The sequence below is a fragment of the Schistocerca nitens genome, chromosome 2 (assembly GCF_023898315.1).
Source record: "Schistocerca nitens isolate TAMUIC-IGC-003100 chromosome 2, iqSchNite1.1, whole genome shotgun sequence".
Taxonomy (NCBI): Eukaryota; Metazoa; Arthropoda; class Insecta; order Orthoptera; family Acrididae; genus Schistocerca; species Schistocerca nitens.
Window position 1 is genome coordinate 198,144,431 of NC_064615.1, and position 23,876 is coordinate 198,168,306.

The 23,876-nt window shown below is 39.8% G+C and overlaps 1 protein-coding gene across 3 annotated transcripts in view; it reads left to right on the forward strand.

Moving 5' to 3' along the window:
* The window catches only part of LOC126234321 (sialin-like), a 283,631-nt gene that overhangs the window by 212,030 nt on the left and 47,725 nt on the right, over window positions 1–23,876 (forward strand). For all 3 annotated transcript variants that reach the window (XM_049943006.1, XM_049943007.1, XM_049943008.1), the window contains one exon: window positions 19,169–19,301. In XM_049943006.1, coding sequence (XP_049798963.1) covers window positions 19,169–19,301 — 133 coding nt within the window. The remainder of the gene's footprint in view (window positions 1–19,168; window positions 19,302–23,876) is intronic.

The window sequence follows — 23,876 nt, forward strand, 5'->3', positions numbered from 1 at the left end:
TCATAACCACTACACCACGGAGCCGTTCAGCTTCTTCTGCAACATTGCTCCCTCCTTAAGTGAACAGCATCTTGGTGTTACATCCTCCTAGTCTGGGAACAAGTCACTGGTCCTGTATACTCAGACTCCTGATGACTGATTCTTGCCCTGGCGGTGATCTTCTTATAACTTCTTTTGCCGCTACACTCTTTGTCACCTTTCCGCTTTTTGCCTGTTGCTGGAGCTTCGAATTTACCCTGGGTTGCAGGATCCTTATAGGGCTTCATTTGAAGGACGTGCACCGTATCTCTGATCTTTCATCGTCTTGTATCGGAGTCGAAATCTTCAGCTTCATAAGTACTATCAGACAACTGTCTTACAACCTTATAAGGTCCAAAGTAGCGTTTTCCGAATAGGAGTGAAGATCCTTTGGTGTGACGTCACGTGTGCTGCACTGCTGTTGAAATAGCTCGTTAATATTTTATAAATTTTAGACTTCATTTACTTATTTTAAAGTTTATTTGTTTTAATATTTGCCATAAAAGTAACTTATTAGTGGATTTTCATTAATCTCAGTCTTTCTTCCTGTGTTATTGACTCGAGTGGTCTATTATTTGTGAGTCTGCTTTCGTCGTTTGTCTAAGCCTCGTGCCTCAGAAGTGTGTTTACATTTTGCGGCATGCACTGCAGCTGTAGCGGATATAAGCTAAGTACTGACAAACTTATTTGTGCTCTGTAATACAGTTATTAAATTTAATAGATTTCAGCGGTGTTGCGTGCCGTTTGTGGCGAAATAACGACTTAATAAACTTTGTAATCGTTCGCTCGCTGTGTTTTATAGTTTTCAGTGTGTTGAAGTTGTTAGTAAATTTCGTGCTTTAGTTTTCAACTGACGTTTGTTATTCTTTCTAGTGAAATACTTCAGTAAAATTTGCATTTAGTATTTTAACTTCGCTTAGTGTTACAGTGGTCATTTTAATTTTTTGGCTTTAGCTAATAATTTTGTGAAGTTTTGCTGGTATTGGTATCGGCTGTGTTGTAGTAGTATTAATACAAGTATCTGCTTTCTTCGTAGGCGGAGAATTTCGAGACCATTATTGTTAGTTCTTAAATAGTTCTACTGGTGTAACTAACTTTGGTAACATAGACATATAGTTTTTTTGAGTAACTGTAAAATTTGTACCATGAGTGAAAAGTGTGGGCTCTGTCGTAGGTTTGTGAGTAGTGGATTACGGTGTGGGATTTGTTCAAAGTATTTTCATTGGGGGGAATGCAGTGGGGAAGCCAGTGGTCATTTTAGGAAGATCCTCTCCTGGGAATGTAGAATCTGTAGTAGAAACAAGTTAATAGAGGAGCAGGAGCGCAAGATCTGTGCCCTTCAGGTGCAGTTACAATGCGCAACTAGATAGGTTGAGGAGGGTGAAGGGTGGTGGGGAATGTGAACTGGCAGTTGGCAAGAAGGTAGCTAGGAAGAGGGGGTATTCAGACAGTTCTACTTTGCATACATGCAATAGATACGACAAACTGTCAGAGTTGAGTGGAGAGGAGCCTCGTGTAGCCGTAGATGTAGGTAACTTGCAGCAGTCCTCAGCAATTAGGAGGCCTAAGTTAGTTGCAAAGTCTAGCAGAAAGAAGGTTCTGCTGCTAGGTAGTTCCCATGGTAGAGGTGTGGGCCAGCAGTTGCAGGAAGTGTTGGGGAGTGAGTACCAGGTCACCAGCATTGTGAAGCCTAGTACGGGATTGGCTCAGGTGACTGAAAGCATAGGGGAGTTATGTAAGAATTTTACGAAAGAGGATCAGGTAGTGATAGTGGGTGGAGCAGGGAACAGTCTCGATAGGGACGGGGAATATGATGTCAGTGGTGACTTGGTTAAGATAGCTACTCAAACTGGTGGCACTAATGTGCATTTCGGGCAACTGTTTCAGCGTCATGATCGGCCTCTCCTTAATGCGGCTGTTAGGCGCGTTAATGTGGGGCTGGGGAGGGCACTGATGGCGGAGGGCATGGATCACATCTCAGTGGTGCCAGTTGGGTCTATCAGTAGATGGTGTTTCACTAGGCATGGCCTGCACCTCAATAGTTATGGGAAGGGGAGGCTGGCTAAGCTTATAGGTGACAGTGTAGTGGGTGGTGGTGGTGGTGGTGGTATCACTCATGGAAAAATTCCTGTAGTAGTTGGTGTTAGAGCTGCACCTTCTTTAGACTGAAATCAGCTGATAGGTATACCTGCTTAAAGGAAGTGCCTCTAACTAAGGGCTCACCTCCAGAGGATGTAATGTTTCCAAGTAGAGAAGGAATTAGCATATTTCATCAAAATATAAGAGGTATTAGAGATAAAGTTAGTGAACTGCTAATAGATGTTAACTCTGAAATTATTGGTCTATCAGAGCACCACTTAAATAATTTGATAATTCAGAGGCTTCCTTTACCAGGCTACACATTAGCTGGCTGTTTCTCAAGGAGTTCCTTGCGGGGTGGGGAAGTGGCTCTGTATGTAAAAAACAGTATTTCATTTGAGTACATAGACGTATCACGATACTGCACTGAATAGATATTTGAAAGTTGTGCAGCATTAGTTGAATTTAGTGAAACTAAACTTCTAATTGCTGTTGTTTATAGGTCCCCTAACTCCGACTTCAGAGCATTTTTGCTTAAGCTAGAGAGGGTTCTTGATTCACTTTGTAGGAAGTACCAGAAAGTAGTTATATGTGGTGACTTCAATATTAATTTTATACATGATTGTGCAGCGAAAAGGATGTTGGTAGATCTCCTAAATTAATATGATCTGATGCAAACTGTGTTTTTTCCAACTAGGGTGCAGGGGAATAGTAGCACAGTCATAGACAATATTTTTATTCATTCTTCATTACTAGATGGGCATTCTGTTAGTAAAAGGGTCAATGGCCTTTCAGACCATGATGCACAAATTTTAACATTAAAAGGTTTTTGTACTCAAACCAACGTCGTATTTAATTACAAACTATGTAGGAAAGTTAATCCAACAGCAATAGAGAGTTTTTCAAAACTTGTCAAGGAACAAGAGTGGCAAGATGTTTCTAGTGCCAATAATATAGATGATAAATACAATGCTTCCCATAACACATTTATCATGCTCTTTGAGAGTTGCTTTCCATTAGAACATTCTAAATGGGGTACTAGCAGTAATGGACAGCCCGGTTGGCTGACTAGTGGGATAAGGATATCTTGTAGAACAAAGCGGGAATTATATCAAAATGTTAGAAGTAGTCACAATCAAGCTACGGTGGCCCATTACAAACAGTATTGTAAGGTGCTTAAAAAGGGTAAAGCCCCTTTATAAAAAGGGAGAAAGGGATAATGTAGATAATTTTAGACCTATTTCTATGGCATCAGTGTTAGCAAAAGTTATCGAAAAGGCTGTGTATGTAAGGTTAATTGATCATTTTGTATCACACGATTTGCTATCAAATGTACAGTTCGGCTTTAGAAGTTGTTTGGCAACTGAAAATGCTATATTCTCTTTTCTCTGTGAGGTACTGGATGGGCTAAACAAAAAGTTTCGAACGCTTGGCGTATTTTTTGATTTAACAAAGGCATTTGACTGTGTTGATCTTACAATATTGCTCCAGAAGTTGGATCATTACGGAATTAGGGGAGTAGCTCACAATTGGTTCACCTCTTACTTCAGCAACAGGCAGCAAAAGGTCATTATTCACAATGTTGATAACGGCTGTGATGTGGGATCTGAGTGGGGTACTGTCAAGTGGGGGGTGCCCCAGGGATCAGTGTTGTGGCCGCTCCTGTTCCTTATTTATATAAATGATATGCCCTCTAGTATTATGGGTAACTCTAAAATATTTCTGTTTGCTGATGACACTAGCTCGGTAGTAAAGGATGTTGTGTGCAACATTGACTCAGTTTCAAGTAGTGCAGTACATGACCTCAGTTCATGGCTTGTAGAAAATAAACTAACATTAAATCACAGTAAGACTCAGTTTTTACAGTTTCTAACACACAATTCAACAAAACCCGACATTTTAATCTCACAGAATCGGCATATGATTTGTGAAACTGAACAGTTCAAATTCCTAGGTGTTCAGATAGATAGTAAGCTGTCTTGGAAAGCCCACGTTCAGGATCTTGTTCAAAGACTTAATACTGCCATTTTCACTATTCGAACTGTATCGAAAGTGAGTGATACTTCGACACATAAATTAGTCTACTTTGCATATTTTCATTCACTTATGTCGTATGGTATTATGTTTTGGGGTAACTCTTCCCATTCTAGAAGGATATTTTTGGCTCAGAAACGGGCGGTTCGGGCAATAAGTGGTGTGAGTTCACGAACCTCTTGTCAACCTCTGTTCACGAGTCTGGGTATTTTGACATTGGCCTCTCAATATGTATATTCGTTATTGTCGTTTTTTGTTACCAATATTAGTTTATTTCCAACAAGCAGCTTTCACTCGGTTAATACTCGGCAGAAATCAAACCTCCATTTGGATCGGACTTCCTTAACTCTTGTGCAAAAAGGTGTGCAGTATACTGCTGCATCAATTTTCAATAAGCTGCCACTTGAATTCAAAAATCTTAGCAGCAATCTACGCGCTTTCAAATCGAAACTGAAGAGTTTCCTCATGGGTCACTCCTTCTACTCTGTCGAGGAGTTCCTGGAAAAATTAAGCTGATTCTCATTGTAATGCTGATAGCGTTTGCTTAAACTTATGGACTGATTTTCTTTCAGGTTCATGAACATTTATTTTTATCTGTTATTACTTTTATGTTGTAAGTTCATGTAATGACACGTTCCATGACCTTGGAGATTTTCTCCTCAATTTGGTCCTACGGAACTTGACATGTAAATAAATAAATAAGGTCACTAGGCTGGTAGACAACAGGGCGGTGGCTCTTGTTGTACCTTTGGCGATCGTTTTCTTGAGCCTGCAGCGTGCGAAGTCGAGCTAACTGCCGAGCTTCCTCAGCTCTGGTTAACACCTGGCAGATGTAGTTGTTGTCCATGTCATGAGGATGTAATGGAAACAGTGTCCATCGTCTTAGTTGCCTCACGCCCATGTACCAGGAAAATGGCGTAAATCCTGTGGTGCCTTGTTTGGCGGTGTTGTAGGCAAACGTCATGAAAGGTAGCACCTCATCCCAGTTGCTCTGCTCAACATTGACGAACATTGATAGCATATCGGCCAAGGTCTTATTAAGGCGTTCAGTAAGCCTGTTACTTTGTGGATGGTAAGCAGTCGTCATGTGATGAGTAATGTTGCACCGACAGGGTATCTCTGTCACAAGATTCGATTGAAAAACTTTCCCTCAATCCGTAATTAATGACCTAGTGGCACCGAGTTTTAACACAATGTCTACATGATGAATTTGGCTACCTCGAATGCTTCAGCTGTTTTCACGGCTTTTGTAATGTCATAGCGTGTCAGATAATCAGTGCAAACAATAATCCATCTATTGCCACTAGCAGACATTGGAAATCGTCCGAGTAGGTAAATCCCAACACGCTGGAAAGGCATTTCGGCTGGTGGAATTGGTATGAGTCGGCCAGGTGGTTTCTGAGGAACTGCGTTTCTCCTCTGGCGCTCTCAACAGTGTGACACATAGTGACGGACATTCCTAAATAAACCTGGCCAGAAAAATTTCTTGCAGATCCTATCGTATGTCTTAATAAATCCTAAATGTCCGACCTCAGGTGTGTCATGGAATTTCTGTAGAACATCTAAGCACATGTGTTTAGGAGTCACTGGTAGCCTCCTCTTTCCAAACAGATCAAAGTTTCTCTTGCAAAGTAATCCATTAACTACCTTAAATTATCCTTTCACATCCTCTGGCCAATGTAAGGCAAGCATAATTTGAGATATTTGGCGTCCTTCTTCTGCACAGCATAGACATCCTGGAGTGCAGCGAGACAGTCATTATCTTCATCAAAGTCTTGATGGTCTTGCACAGGGTTTCTTGGGAGACAGTCGGCATCTTGGTGTTTTCTTCCACTTTTGTACACTATGGTAATGTCATACTCTTGAAGATGTAGTGCCCTCCCGGCAAGTCGTCCTATTGTATCCTTAAGACCTGTCAACCAACAAAGTGAATGATGGTCTGTAACAATTGTGAATGGCCTTCCATAGAGATACTGTCGAAATTTGCACATGGCCCAGATCACAACGAGACATTCTCTTTCTGTATTTGAGTAGTTTCTCTCTGCTTTTGTACGTGTCCTAGAAGCATAGGCTATAACCTTCTCTTTTCCATCCGAAATTTGCACCAGAACAGCACCGATCCCATACCCGCTGGCATCTGTGTGTAGTTCTGTAGGTGCTCTCTCATCATACAGACCAAGCACAGGATCAGTCGGCAGAACTTTTCGCAGCACATTGAAAGAATCTTGTTGAGCACCACCCCAGATAAATTTAGCATCAGCTTTTAACAAGTCTTGGAGTGGCCTGGCTTTGATACAAAAGTCTTTGATAAAACAATGGTAATAAGAACATAATCCGAGGAAGCTTGTCACATCTCTAATACTTTTAGGAATAGGAAATTCCGTTATATATCTCACCTATTGTGGATCTGGCCCGCACACCTTCATTTGACACAAGGTGTCCAAGTATTTTGATATCTTTTGCTCCAAAGAGACACTTTCTTGGATCAAGTTTCAGTCCGCCTTGTTGGAAACACTTAAGAATGGCCCTCAGTCTTTTTATATGTTCATCAAATGTCTCCGAGAACACTATAATTTCATCTAAATAACAAAGACACATCATCTACTTCAGGTGCCTTAGAAGATTATCCGTCATCCGTTCAACAGTTGCTGGTGCATTACATAAATCAAACGGCATTACCGCATTACCTTAAACTCATACAGGCCCTCAGGGGTGGTGAATGCTGTTTTCTCATGATCAGCCTCATCTATTTCGATTTTCCAGTATCCTGAGTACATGTCCATGGTTGAGAAAAAACTTAGCCCCCTTCAGACAATCAAGTGTATTGTCAATTCGTGGAAGAGGGTAAACATCCTTTTTAGTTATCTTATTAAGCTTCCTGTAATCAACACAAAAGCACCAACTGCCATCCTTCTTCCTGACGAGGACCACTGGTGACGACCATGGGCTCTGCGAAGGCTGAATGATGTCATTCTTCATCATTTTCTCTACCTCATCATGAATTATTCGACGTTCCGTTGCTGGCACACAGTATGCTCTCTGGCTTATTGGTTGATGGTCTCCAGTGCTAATCCGGTGCCTTACCATCAGTTTTTCTAGTTTGCTCTTCACCTGTGGATTGAAGCATTCAGAGAACTCTTGAAGAATGGCAAGTAGCTTCTTCTGTTGTTCCTTAGTGAGATCTGGTGATAGTCGAGCTAGAAGATCTTATCTCATAGTGGTAGCGCTAATTTCATCCACAGATTCGGCATGGGAGGTTTCGATGATCGTGAGCTGTTCTTCAATTAACGGCTCAGCGTTTGCTACGCACATGCATCCTGGAAGGATCTGTGGTTCTCGGCAACAGTTCTCTATCCACAATTTACCAAATCTGTTCTTAAACAAGATGACAGAGGCTGGGATGACCAAATTATTCTTCAGTGGTATGCTTCTCTTACATTCCACTACAGGATCCATGGGTTGATGCATGGCATGACACGTGACAGCTACCTTTCTAGCACTGACTGCAGGAATGATCATTTCATCCAGCACGCATAGTCTCCACACACTCGGATGCGCATCTTCCTGTCCACAGTATCTCATCTCGTCTAGCATAACCTTCGAGCAACCACAATCTATAATTGCCTCAGAAGATTTAAAAAGGCCCATCTGAGAATGACGTAATGACTACAGTCTTTAAGACGATGAATTTTAAGGGCTGTGTATGGTCACTTATACCCACACAAATGGTACATCTTCCTGTAGGTTTTACATATTTCCCATTAGCCACCTTCAGCAGAGATGTTTTGCTTTCGACAAATATGGTTTTCTGCAACTGGCGACGGTACTTCTCCGAAATGACTGAATATGATGCTCCAGAGTCCACAAGAGCTTGGGCTGGTCGGCCATCCACGAGGATATCGACGTAGTTTCCTATCATTTTTGTAGTGATCACCGGCGGAGGATTTTTCTCTTCGGCTGCCTCACCTCCAAGAAAGGTCTCACCCTTTAGTTTTCCAGGTTGCGGCGGCTAGGTGATCAGCTGGAGCTTCTAAATGTCAATGGAGATCTTGATCGGCATGTTGGGGAGCATCCTCTCCAGCTGCTAGCTTGCGACAATGGTGACCTATGTCGCCCTACACCTACATCTTCCTGTTCATCTTCATCGTCCCGGAGTTGGCGTTGGCTAATATCAGTCTGCTGTCTTCTGGCACGGGCGTCATCAGATATCCACTGCCTTTCTCGACAATAGCACACCACATGTCCCGGTCGTCCACAGTGGAAACATACTGGTTGGTTATCCTGGGTCCTCCAGACATCAATCTTCCTTGGTGCCCGAACAGGTACCTCATGCTGCATTGTAGGAATGTAACTCCGCCTGGCTCTTGACTTTTTCTCCGTTTTAAAGGGAAATGAAGGATGAGAGATTGGGTTCAATGTCTGGTTCCACTTCCTCCCTTATGACCTCTTGAAGCATCTCGGTCTTTTGCTCGCTGTGCAATCCAAGTGCCTTCTGAACATCCTCTCTCACTGTCTGATGAAGAACACTTGTGAATTGATGCAGTGTCTCAATATAATGGCACCATTTTATGAAGTTGTCTGCTGTCGAAACCTCCTTCAGGAGTAAGGCTTGATACATGTCCTCAGCAACACCCTTTATGATATGTGCAACCTTATCTTCCTCCTTCATTCTAGGATCCACTATTTTACACAGCCCCAAGACGTCTTGAATGTAGGATGCTGTAATTTCTCATGGACACTATGCCCTGCACTTTAATTTGTCTTCAGCCTTGCCCTTCTGTCGTTGTGTGTCTCCAAAATACTTGCGCAGTTCCACCTGGAATACTTCTCAGTTTGTGAACTTCTCCTCGTTGTTCTCATACCATTGCTTGGCAGTGCCCTCCAAGTAGAAAAATATGTTGGCCAAACACATGGTGTCATTCCATTTGTTAAATTTGGCTATATGCTCATATACCTTCAGCCACTTGTTTGGATCTTGGCCATCGTCACCAGAGAACCCAGAAGGATGGCTCATGTGGTGGCACACAGTTGCTGTCATCATAATGTCCTCTTCTTCTTCTGTCTCTGATAGATTGTGATCTGTTGAATATGGCTCGAACTTGGGTTTCTCGCCACGTAAATGGCAGCTCTGTTGTTGCATGATGGCAGCTACTGTGTCATCGATAATGTGCACTATCACAAGTTCCAATACCCAGCATCTCCACCAGAATAATGTCACGTAGAAGAAGGTGTAACTAGATGAATGACAAACACTAACTTCACTTAACGAAGATTTATTCAGCACTTGCACATACAAGAGCGCGGAGCGAACTGCCTCTGGCCAGAACACCTACAGTATATATACAGCTACAGAACATTCCAGTACAATGATTCTTGACAGTTGTGGATACTTCTAGAGTGTAATCGAACCTAATATAGAAATTAAAATTGTGCAATCCAGGTGAGTGTTGAACTCACAACCCTCCATGCAACAGTTTAGTATCATAACCACTACACCATGGAGCTACTCAGCTTCTTCTGCGACAATATGTATAAAGTCATATGAAGCATAAAATATATTTACAATAATATTGTGAAAAGGGTAGATTGCTACTCACCATATAGAGGGGATATGGTGAGTAGCAATCTATCCTTTTCATAATTTTCTCATTATTCCATCCTGGTTTTCCATTGTTAGATCAATATATTTAGGTGATTACAATACATACTGCAGGTGATAACATTCAACAATATTTACACATATATTCTTCTACACTATAAAGTTCTTTTACCGTTAAATACTCCTTTAGAAGTTTCTGGAATGTTTTTTCACTGATACTGTCCTGTAGACTCGAAGGAAGACACTTTACCAGTTTTACACATCAGTCAGGAATTTTAAAATCACTAAATATTCAGAACTGAAGCATAAAAGGTATCTTATTAGCCACTCATTCTGTAATTTACCGATTTGCACTTGGGGCTGGAAATTCTAGTTACCACTAGTGTTGAATATTTGCAGAAAGTTTTCTCCATAAAGCTACATAACTTCTTCATATGAAGCATTAGAGAAAAACATTGGCTGAGTAGGGAAAGAACAGTGACTATTGTCATAGTAGATTAAGAGGAGTTGTAAATGGTTGGTAATATAGAGGCATATTACAGAAGAAGTGTGCAGTGGCTGATCCTGCTAGATAATGTATAATCTGACTTGTTGCATATCTTTGAAGAATCTCTTTCATGAAGGGATTTTTGGAACAAATATGTGAAAGGCATGAATGAACTAATAATTATAAAAAGTTCTTCAGAGCCAAGAACCAATCAAAACACAATCAGTTTTAATATTCTTAATATAACTTGTGTTCTGTTTCACCTGAAGCTGTGTACATTAAATAATTTGTAATTGCTTAACTGGTTTTATAACTTGAATTAGTACTGCAACAAGAATATTGTATAGTCTCAGGCTCCTGAAGTAAAACATGTTTAATTAATGCAATTTGTAAGCCATGGAAATTTGAAACAATGTAGGTAATAGGTAAATGATACGAAAACTGAAGACATGTTGTTCAATTTAAATGCACCAAAACAGGACAATGAGTCAGTAAAACTTAGTGGTTTTCATAGTGGCCATATGTACATGAGATATGTATACAGACAAACTATTTAACACACTCGGGTAGGGTATTTTTTTGCATCAATTGAGAGGCTCTATCAGCAAAATGCCCATATTGTATGCATACTTTGCCTTCTTCCATTCACATTTGACCTATAGAATTCTAATTTGGGAAATTCCAGGGGTGCAAAAAATATTTAAATGGTAGAAAAAGGCAGTTAGAAGTATTGCAGAGCATTCATCACAAGAATCTTGTAATTGACTTTAAGGAATTTAATATTATGACAGTACTAAGTTTATTATTTATAGTTACCTGGTCTATAGTAATGAGAATATAAATGAGTTTCATCTTAAGAACTTGGTACATCGACATGACTCAAGAAATGCACATGTAAATGACATACCATACACCAAACTAACAAAGATCCACCACAGTTATAACATCTTGGCATTATATTTAAATAAACTCTCACAAATTACTCGCATATTGTGTATGAAAAAATTCAAAAGTAAATTTGGGAAAAGTAAAGATTACATCACAGTGGAAGAATTTCAAGAAAACATAACAGTGGAGCTACCTTTACGATGGTAAGCTATTAAAAATAGTAATGTCCAGTACTGTACAATATGCATTGTTAAACAAATCAATATACACACATCAAAAAAAGTTTTGCATCACTTCGGTTCCCAGAACTCCTGAAGATAGACATTGACTGTGGATACTGTATCACAGACACGGTCCCTTTGACTGTTCAGAGATGTCACTAAATGCGCCCAAAGATGTAAACAACCATTTATGAGCAGCACCTATTAGACAGAGGGGGTCCGACAGCCGATCAGTTCCAGTCATTCCACCAGGAAGGAGGTACACGGTTCATGTTGTCTGTAGTTCAACCATGCCTAGACGGTCGATACGATGGTTCTATCCCATCCGCATTGGTAGTTTGTACCAGGAAGGGCTCTCGGCAAGGGAAGTGTCCAGGCATTTCAGAGTGAACCAAAGCGATGTTGTTCGGACATGGAGGAGTTACAGAGAGACAGGAACTGTCGATGACATGCCTCACTTAGGCTGCCCAAGGACTACTACTGCAGTGGATGACCGCTACCTATGGATTATGGCTTGGAGGAACCCTGACAGCAACACCACCATGTCGAATAATGCTTTTCGTGCAGCCACAGGATGTCATGTTATGAGTCAAACTGTGCGCAGTAGGAGCGAGGTCCATATTTGCAACTACGACACCATGCAGCGCAGTACAGATGGGCACAACAACATACTGAATGGACAACTCAGGATTGGCATCACGTTCTCTTCACCAATGAGTGTCGCTTATGCCTTCAACCAGACAATCGTCGGAGATGTGTTTGGAGGCAACCCGGTCAGGCTGAACGCCTCAGACACCCTGTCCAGCGAATGCAGCAAGGTGGAGGTTTCCTGCTGTTTTGGAGTGGCATTATGTGGGGCTGAATACGCCGCGGTGCTGTAACGGCTGTATGATACGTGAATGCCATCCTCCGATCGATAGTGCAACCATATCGGCAGCATATTGGCGAGGCATTCGTCTTTGTGGATGACAGTTCGCATCCACATTTTGCACATATTGTGAATGACTTCCTCCAGGATAACGACATCCCTCGACTAGAGAGGCCAGCATGCTCTCCAGACATGAACGATATCAAACATGCCTTGGATAGATTGAAAAGGGCTGTTTGTGGATGACATGACCCACCAACCACTCTGATAGATCAATGCCAAATCGCTGTAGAGCAGTGTGACAATCTTGACCAACAGTGCCTTGATGAACTTGTGGATAGTATGTCACGATGAATACGGACATGCACCAATGCAAGAGGAAATGCTACTGAGTATTAGAGGTACCTGTGTGGGCCGTCACCTCTGAAGGTCTCACTGTATGATGGTACAACATGCAATGTGTGGTTTTCATGTGCAATAAAAAGGACGGAAATGATGTTTATGTTGATCTCTATTACAGTTTTCTGTACAGTTTCTAGAACTCTTGGAACCGAGGTGATGCAAAACTTTTTTTTGATGTGTGTATAATGCAGATGTAACGTGTATAGTCTAGTAAGCAAATATAATGTATTACTACAACTGTATTAATTAATTACTGTAAATACATTAATTTATAAATTATAATGTGTAAAGATCGAGCACTTCTCTAATAATAGTTGCATGGAGTGTGTTCAAAGGTGAATAAATTTATTCTAAATCTAAATCTGTTACAGTTAAACAAATTGAAAAGTAGAACTTTATCTTTCATCTTTATGTCAATTAAAGTCTATATTCTTGAATTTCTTCATACTTAATCATGCACTTTAGCAGCCTACACACATTATCAGCCTGGATATATTTTGGTCAAATTGTTTTAGTTCCACTTGGTTCTCATTACTAAACTGTACCTTCTTTTGTAATCATCTTCTTGCTGTTCTTGCTATTAATCAGTAAAGCAGCCACGAAGGCACTATAACTGTGATTCGTGAATTGTACCAAACATCTGCCGTCACCAGACATGGCTCATAGTTTCCATTTTATAACCAAGTATTAAACAACACCAAAATAAGATCAATAAGCAGCATATTTATCTGCTAATTTCACATTTTCCAACACTTTATCATAACAAATTGCACTAAAAGACACATTTTGGAGAGGTCTTTATGTAGTGTATGTTAACTTTGCTACATGCATAATATTTTTCGTGTTTTCAGTTCTAAACTTGAAATATGTAATATATTGTGTTTGCTTGATAAACAGTGATGTTCCATGATGTCAGAAGTATTGTGCTGTGATTGGTTCAAATGGCTCTGAGCACTATGGAACTTAACTGCTGAGGTGACCAGTCCCCTAGAACTTAGAACTACTTAAACCTAACTAACCTAAGGACATCACACACATCCATGCCCGAGGCATGATTCGAACCTGCGACCATAGCGGTCACGCGGTCCCAGACTGTAGCGCCTAGAACCGCTCGGCCACTCCGGCCGGCTGTGCTGTGATTGACTGATGGACAAACAGAGCAGTCATCATGTTGATTTAAGTGTTTGCAAAAGCTGACATACTATGTGTTTTGTTGTTTTTATCTTGGATGGATAAATTTTTGTCTATAACTGACACTCTTGTTACCAACAGTGTTATCTCTGACCCACGTGCATTTCCCCCACAGTATCGTGTAAAGTGATCAAAAATCTTGCAAGCAGCTCACCACGAGAATGGCTGACAGCTTGTCAGCCGAAATATCGGAACAAGAATTACTAATATCCTGGGTGCATGTCCAAAAATTATGGAATAACTAATATACTGTATTTGTTGGTTTTCATATTTATACATGTACATTATGAAAATATACAGTTTAAGAGATACAGTGCATCAAAAGTTTCTCCAGCACACATCTTTTTTAGTTCACTTTGCTATGCTAAATGTTGAAAAATTGACGGTGGATAAACATGTTTACATGTTTAGTATGCTAAATAGGCAATTACAATAGGGGACTTGCTTCTTACCACCTATTAATGTTGTTTTGCTTACCTTAATTCATTTGTTTGTAGATGAAATCATCGCATCTCCCTGTCTGTTCTCTAAAATGGTGTGTGAACATCTCATTGAAATATTGATAATTCAGTGGTACTTCTTCAAGACAAAACATCACAAGTGCACAAAGCCTGTCATCATTCATAGTATTTTGCATGAATGTTATCATCCATTTTAGTGTAGATAGCAGCATTCTGCCTCTCCTTTCATCAATGGGAAAAGTTGCTAATATCTGAAGCAATCTAACAGTTTCAGGAAAAGCTCATGCCAAGTCGTTTTCATAAAGAAAGTTCAGTAACGTCAAAGGACCTAATGCTTTCATGAAGTCCTTTCAGCTGTTCAGTACATTCAGTTCATAACGTAAGAAAGCAACAGCAACTTTTAGTTCTTTCTGTGAAAAATGAAACAATTTGATGTTTCAGAAACAACTATGGTCCAAACAGGTGTCCAACTGATGAGCAATCAATAAAAATGAATTGATCACTGATCTAAGTCATGATGCAGCCACAGACATCTTGTGCCTACATCTTTGTTGATTCCATGAGGTGTCCGCATTTTTCAGTTTGTTCTTCTTGCTCCTAGTGATGGTCAATGTCAAATGAGACCCTAACATGCTTGATAGATGCTTTTGTTCTCCCATTAGTTGAGTATGGGTGCCGATGACCTCGCTGTTGAATGCCCTGTGCATACCACCACCACCACCACCACCACTGTTACCACCACCACCTCCAGGACAGATGCTGCAAAATGAGGTTCATAGTCAATAGTTCCCACAGCATCAATATTAACTTGCTGTAGTTCTGGAACAGGATGTCACAGTAAGGATGATTTTATTTAAAAAATGTAACCAGAAGAGGAAATCTTCATTTTACAGGAAACTCTTGGGTCCCATGTTCTTGTAATCGTTAGTGTCACCATCTGTATTTTTTTCCATGCACTCAACAATTTTCTTTTGGTATTTTTATGTAGTGTTTGCACTCTTGTGATTTGAAATTCCATCTATTGGACTGAGGAAAGGTAGGAATATATTTCTTCAGCATCTTGTCAAGGACAGCTGTGCATTTAGGAGCCAGGGAAAAAAGGTAGAAATTCCATCCAAGTTGCTGAATAAGATCTGCACTAGGTTATTGCCTGTCACGCAATGTTCAGCGATTAAATTTAACTGGTGTGAGTGGCAGTGAATAAAGTAAACATTTTCATACACCTCTTTAATTCTAACATGGCCATACATTACAGAAGCACAGTTGTTACACTGAGCTATCAGTTTTTCAGGTGTCTCCTTACAGTTAGTGCAACTAGGCATTAGCCACCCATACAACTATAATTGCACATTTTATATACTTGAAAGCTTATAGCACTAGAGAAGACTTTGACAAAACTGTCTATAATTGAATCATCATCCTATGTGACATTCTTGAAAAGTTGCAGTGTGCACAGAGAAAAAATGACAAGCCAGTGCCTCTGGCAGCTGTAGTGTGAACTCTTTTGACAGCTCGCTTAAACACACCAGCCAACAGTAATTTAAAATCTATGTTGCTACATCATCCCCCTTGCGGGAAATGGAATGTCAAGCAAAAATCTTGCTGGGAAGTGCACTCAACATCCAGAGCATGTTCTTTGTTCAGATAGCAGGTCTGCTTTTGGAGGTGCAGTTGTGCTTGAGAATGAGACTGAGGCTGGCTCTGTGGTAAATGTGTTGGCGATACTTCTGGGAACATGTAAGCTCATTTCACCCAACAATCGAGACTGTGGTAGATCTGTGTCACTAAAATGATCAAAGTCCATGCTCCTCTTTTGATGACACCATGTGGGCCTGTGTAAGATTTTTGTAGCACTGCTTTGACACCATCTTTGTATAGCAGAATATGTGTGCCTATTTGTAAATCATGATGCACAAATGTTGGTCTCGTGCCATATCTGGATGCTCGATGAGGGTGAATGCGCACATTGTATTCTTTCAGGTGACAAACAAAGTCTGTCTGGTCAGGGTCAGGAAGCTGCATGACACTTGGGTCAATGAATTTGCCAGGGTTTTGTAAGGCTTTGCTGTACGTGAACTCCACTGAAAAAGAATCCAAGCCCAGTTTATATGTGTTGCGAAGACCAATCAGGACCATGGCTAAGGCTGTTGTAAAATTAGTGTCATGACACATCGGTACAGCTTTCAAAGAATGGTGCCAGCATTCAATCACGTCATTGCTTGATGGGTGGTAGCTTGTCATCCTGATAGAATAGCACCACAGAATTTGCTAAGTTGAGTAAATAGCTCTGATTCAAAATGTTGGCTACAGTTAGTAGTGATGTGCAGTGGACAACTGAAACTGGAAATACAGTTTGAGATAAAGACGAAGGCTACCATTTATGTTGGTATGTTGTCAACTGGTATTGCTTCTGGCCTGCGATCATTTGCAGTTTACAAACGGGGCTGACTATTTGATGGAGGTAGCAGATCTACTACTTCAATGTGCACATGCGCAAATTGTGTAATTGTATCTGGAAAATCTCCCACTGGTGCTTGCATCTGATGTCATATCTTGCTGCACTGACACTGAATGCACACGTGAGTCCACTTGTAACAACCCTTTTGCATCCCAGGCTATAAAAATGTTTTGAAATCAGGTTAGTTGATGATCTAACACCATGGTAGCACAGGTTATGCAGTCCGTCAAAAGCATGTCTGTGGAATGCGAGAGGTAGAAAAGGATGAAGCCACCTACTAGTAATGTCACAGTGTACCTTCATGACAGTAGCAGGAACATCAACCAGTTAAACTGTAGGATGAACAATGCATGTTTCAGTAGAGTCTGGAGTTCCTGGTCAGATTATTGTGCCTTTGCAAGTTGTGCAAAATCAGTAGCATCTGTTACACTGCTAACTCAAGACAGTCGGTCATGATGTTGTCAGTGCCTAACATGTGAAGGATGTCACTGCATAATTGGGCATGAACTCTAAATGATTGTACTGACTTGGTGAGCATGTGGTGTTGTTCTGTATAAAAGCATAGGTAAGCAGCTTGTGATCAGTAAAAATTGTGAACACTCTGGCTTTTAACAGGTGGTGCAAGTGCTTGATCGATTCATAAATAGCAAGAAGTTCATGATCGTAAGTGCTCCATTTTTGATGCAAAGGTGAGAACTGATGTGAAAATAAGGTTAGTGGTTACCAAGTGTCATCAGTGAGCTGTTGTAATACTGCACCAATAGCAGTATGGCTAGCATCTACAGACCAAAGCAACACAAACCAAAACATTGCATCAAAACAAGTGTTCAGTTCCTAGTGCTGTGAAATGTGGCAAACAAAACCGCAAACTGGCATTTATAAGAAGAGGAACAACATCAAAAATGCAGCAGGAGCGTAATATGTAGAAAATTGTCCATGCAACCTGCCACTGAAGATTCCTTGTAGAAAATAAAGGCGAAACGCATATGGCATGAAAATTGTGTTTCATTCAGTTGTAGTCAGATGGTCCTTAAAGTAAAAGTTATCAGTATATCGTAATGTTTTGGACAGACCTAAGAAAACCTGGTTTTCTGATTTTTCAATATGGTGCTTCAAGACTCTGTCCAGTTCTGACATTAGACCAACTAGTCCCTGATAAATTTGTTGGTGGCTGGACTTTACTGTTTCATCATGGCCTCTAATGGTAAACTAAAATTTTCCACACAATTTAATGCAGTATATTACATTAACCACTATATACCGATATACTGACATATTTTGTTTTGTATGTCATTACATAGGTAGGCAGTATCTACAATGATAAACCAGAACATTATGACCACAGCAACATGTTGTGGCATGGAAGCAATGAGGACTTGGTAGGCTGCTGTAGGGAGTTGGCACCACATCTCTACATACAAGTTACCTAATTCCCGTAAATTCCGGTAATGGTGGCCTTGAGCTATGATGCCACATTCAATCACACACCAGAAGTCTTTGATTGGGTTCAGATTTGGTGAGTTGGGGGGCAGCACATCAATTAGAATTCACAACTGGATTCCTCAAACCACTCCATGACACTCCTGGTTTTATGACATAGCACTGATGTCCACTTTCCTGAGCACTGAACCTTCATTTAAACCATTTTACATGTTTTTCATTTGAATTGTATTTTTTCACCTTTGCATAGAAATTCTTTAAGTCTGTGATACCATTCTCATAACTGGTGCTATCATTACAATCTGTAACAAGACATTGAAACAGAAAAATACATTTTTCACTTCAGAACCACAGAACCACTCAGCTGCATTGTACAGTGCTCTGCTGAAATTGCGTGTATACCCTTGCATGGATTTACACTATTTTTGTTCTTAATTGATGTTTAGATTGGGCATGGGCACACCAAATTCCTTCATTTGTATTCTAAGCTCATGTTCCAAACTTTTGCCTAATAAATTCCCACTGAATTCATATTGTGCTGTTTCCAGACTCATGATGTGCTGCATTTATTCATAAGAAACTGAAACTCACTAGAACTCAGGCACAATACACTCACAGAAAGGAACTTACTAATAATACACTTTATGCTGCAAACACCATCAGAAGGCAAGGGAACGTATGGTCATGGGGCATTTTTTGCATGCTTATTTCCTCTAACCATTTGTGAAAATCTCGCTAGGTGAAATTAATTAACATTAAAATGAAACAAAACTGCTACAGTGCATAATTTTTTGTTAAAGTTAACAGACATTAATAACAAAACTCTAAAGACCTGAGGTCTTCTGACTCCAAGTGACTCAGAACTAGGAAACCAAGTGCTCAAGAAGAGTTCACAGACAAAGCCAAGCTGACTCTTGTTAGTAGTAAAGGTACAATAAATGTTATATCAAGGTCTTTTTGTTGTGCTTTTTCTGTAGCTAGTGATGTTTCATAATGTCTTGTAGCTCTTCCTTTTGATGTAGAGTGGGACATTATCAGCAGTGCCATACCTCTTCGCATGGATTACTGGAAGCTTTTTTGGATTCCTTTCACAATGGCTGAGGGACAGAGGGTGGCTCTCTCATCTAGCAGCATACAAAGTTTTCAATGGAATTGGTAAATACAGTGTGTTCTATTATTAGTTGGCTGTTTATTTACTTAATTTTGTATTACATATGTGATGGTAATTTGAATCTCATTTAACTTAACCACAGCATACAACACATATTATGAAACCACAATTTCATACAAATAGTTTATGTTCAAATTGAGGACATGTTTGAAATGCACAAAGTAAATGTGTCTGTTTGGTGTAGAAATTGTAACATCATGAATCAAACTCCAGAAGGGCTTGTAAAAACATTTTCCATTCAAAATGTGAAAAAGCTTGTACACAACTTAATGTAAAGGCATATATATTTCTTAGATAACTGTTTAACAACAAAAATAATCAATTTTTAACATAATGTAATGGGATGGATAAAAAAAAAATCTGCTCACCGAGTGGCAGCAGGAGAACACACACGTAAAGAAAAGTTTTAGTTATCAAAGCTTTTGGAGCCTGTGGCTCCTTCTTCCAGTAGAAAGGTTGAAGGAGAAGGAATGGGGTGAATGAAAAGGACTGGAGAGCTTTATGAAAAGGGGTAGAGTTCAGAAAAGGCCATGACTTCATAAAATCATGCCCTGAAATGAGATTCATTCTGCCTGAGATTTTGCTCACCACACCTACAGTAGCTTTTCAGTGTCCTCCCAATCTCAGTGATGCCCTTGTTGGACCCTGTGCTCCTTTTGCATCCATCTCCCTACCCCTGTGACCGTCCCCACTGCAAGACTTGCCCTATTCATCCTCCTACCACCACCTATATCAGCCTTGTAACTGGCAAAACATTTACTATTAAAGGGAGAGCCACCTGTGAAATGACACAAGTCATATACCAGCTGTTGTGTAAACACTGTTTGACCTTTTACATCGGCATGACTACCAAAAAGTTATCAGTAAGGCTGAATAGGCATAGGCAGAGGGTGTGTGCTGGCAACACATAATATCCTGTTGCAAAGCATTCTCTACAATGTGACATCAAGACCTCAGTGCCTGTTTCACTACATGTGCCTTCTGGTTTCTTCCTCCAGACACTGATTTCTCAGAACCCCACATGTAGGAACTAGTGCTACAACATGTCCTTGGTCCTTGCTACCGACCTGATCTTAGTTTACATTAATTTCTTCTGTCTCAGTATTTCTTCACAGTAACTACTCCTTTCTTCACTCTATTTTAGTTTTCTACATCTTTCATTTTCTGACCTGTCTAGTTTTTGCCATTCCCCCTCCCACCTCTGTTACATACAATGCTCTCTTATTAACTTGTGCATGATGTTTTTAGCAGTAATCTCAGTTTTGTATTTTACTCTGTCTTCCACCTTTAAGGTTTCCAAATCTCATCCGGTGCAGTCCCCAATAATCAGTCTTTCCTGTACATCCCATTTGGTAAGTCTCCTTTGCTCCAGGATTCTGTGTGACTTTCCTGAACTCTACCCCTTTTCCTAAACATTTCCAGTCATTTTCCTTCGTCCCTCTTCCTTCCCCTTCAACCCTTCTGCCAGTACCCACTGGCTCCAAAAGCTTGCATAAGAAAAACTTTTTTTCATATGTGTTTTCTCTTGCCGCCATATGGTGAGTATATTTTTTTATCTATCCAATTACATTATATTAGATTATTGTTTTGTATTATGTACAATTTTTGTTTCTCATTTGTAAGGTGGTCCCTGCCTGAACTGAGTGGTAAGAATTGTTACTTCTGATTTGAGAGGTAGGGATCCAGTTAATTTGATCGATTTCACAAAGTCATTTTCCTTAGCAGGCCCATGAATGTGTCCAGTAGTATAATTCAAACACATGTAGACAGGTGAAATAGGCTGTTAGGAGACAACTTAGGAAATACTTTTGGCTGTGTCATAAGCTGTCACATGTACTGAACGTTTTGTAAATGTAAGCAGTTACAATACAATAAAACTGTCATTTTTAAATATGAATTACATTTTTTGCAAATTCGTTGATCAACTGATTGTAAAACTCAGACCTCAGCTGGTGTGGGTTGTCCTTTTCAGTTAATAATAGATCAAGGTTTGTAGGCTGTTCTTGATTGTGTGAGCTATAGACATAGTTTTTATCCTTTTGATTGCTGAAAATTTCTCTCAACTGAGGCACCGGATGGAGGGATAATTAGAATAAGTATAATAGTCTCACAATATCACAGTATGCTGTCTGGGGCCAGTTTCATAATAAACTTCAACAAATCACCGACACTTATATGACACATCTCTCAGGAAATTTAGGCAATCACTAGCCATGATCTTAAACAACAAAAAACTAAAACTGATTGATAGCAATATTTTAGTGATTGTAATGCATGTTCAGGGTAATATTGTCTATTTATTGGTCAAAATTCTGTACATTTAAAAGTTGCAAAAATAACAAGAGAGCCCAAGCTACTGAATCTACATTGTAACTGCAACATCACTGTGTATGAAATTTTACAGTAGATTCTTGCAAAGTTTGTTTCCAAATTGACTGCAGTTTTAGTAACTGGTTCAACCATATATTGGCCATGACTGAATCCTTCCCAATTCATTAAAATCCATCACATTTGATATGCAACATTTCAGCCAATTCATTAATTTTATTACACATTAGCCAATGTAGTAAGCTCAAAATACCAAATCAGGTGTTAGTAAGAGGGAAAAATCTGCAAAAGTATGTAAAACAAAAAGTAAACAGACATCTTGCCTCATGATTTCAGATCCACAAGCAGCAGTATAGGCCTCTTCATCCCACTTATCTAGATCTATTATATTTTTTAAAAGTGAAACTAGTTGCCTTTGATATAAGTTTTCACTAAATGGGATGCAGAACTCCACTGCATGGCAGAACCTTTAGGCACTTGTTTCTTAACTTCCTCATCTAGAACCCAGGTTCTTTTTGTGGACTTGGGATGAAAACTGGAAGAACATTGAAAGTGAGGAAATGAATCCTGCATTCTTTGATCTTTGATGTAGCTTGCAGTAGCAATGAATTCAGTCAGTGAGTGATACAGTGAATGAAAATTACAGTAGAAAACATGTTTACCATTATCAATTACAATCCTTTCAGATGACCAGCCAATTGCTGCACCATCATAACTCTGAGCTTTTTGACGAATTTTAGAAATGTTTCATGGGCTTGGCCAATAGCTGAATAGCTGTGACATAATGAAGTACTGAGGAGACCTGTGAGAAATTGCATGTATCTGTTGCTTCATCCAGAATAACTGAGACAAAATTAGGTTCATTTTTCTGCTTTCTTATTTTATCCATAAATGTGTTTCAAAGAGAAGCAGTCGAGTCTTTTTTGACATGTATGTTCTAAATGAAGTTTCAGCTTTTCATCTTATTGACTGACAATATGTATGAGTTCAGCATAATTGATTTTATTTAAATTTTGCTTATCAGGGTGTCCTGACAGCCACTTCTTGGTGCTGTAAAGTCACATATTGAAATCCGGTGTGGAAGATTTCTAGTTGTGATGCATGATTCACTTGTAGGTCTACCCAGTTGTATTATGTTCCCCTCCTCTTGGAAACTGTGAGCAGAAAAGTTGTGCCACAGAGACCCACATTCAACCTGGCTAGTGTTACCATGATTTTGCCATTCAGCAGTATGATATACTATGGGCTAGGTTGCTTACATTCCCACCAATGGCAGCGTACCTGTGTGATGGTTATTATAATCTATAAAGGCTATTTATGGTATTGATATAATGCAGAACTATATACTTAATGTGTAATTACTTGTTTCCCTTACCCATGAGTATGTTTTACTTGTTGTTGTTGTTGTTGTTGTTGTTGTGGTCTTCAGTCCTGAGACTGGTTTGATGCAGCTCTCCATGCTACTCTATCCTGTGCAAGCTTCTTCATCTCCCAATACGTACTGCAGCCTACATCCTTCTGAATCTGTTTAGTGTATTCATCTCTTGGTCTCCCTCTACGATTTTTACCCTCCACACTGCCCTCCAATACTAAATTGGTGATCCCTTGATGCCTCAGAACATGTCCTACTAACCGGTCCCTTCTTTTTGTCAAGTTGCGCCACAAACTCCTCTTCTCCCCAATTCTATTCAATACCTCCTCATTAGTTATGTGATCTACCCATCTAATCTTCAGCATTCTTCTGTAGCACCACATTTCAAAGGCTTCTATTCTCTTCTTGTCCAAACTATTTATCGTCCATGTTTCACTTCCATACGTGGCTACACTCCATACAAATACTTTCAGAAACGAGTTCCTGACATTTAAATCTATACTCGATGTTAACAAATTTCTCTTCTTCAGAAACGCTTTCCTTGCCATTGCCAGTCTACATTTTATATCCTCTCTACTTTGACCATCATCAGTTACTTTGCTCCCCAAATAGCAAAACTCATTTACTACTTTAAGTGTCTCATTTCCTAATCTAATTCCCTCAGCATCGCCGACTTAATTCGACTACATTCCATTATCCTCGTTTTGCTTTTGTTGATGTTCATCTTATACCCTCCCTTCAAGACACTGTCCATTCCGTTCAACTGCTCTTCCAAGTCCTTTGCTGTCTCTGACAGAATTACAATGTCATCGGCGAACCTTAAAGTTTTTATTTCTTCTCCATGGATTTTAATACCTAC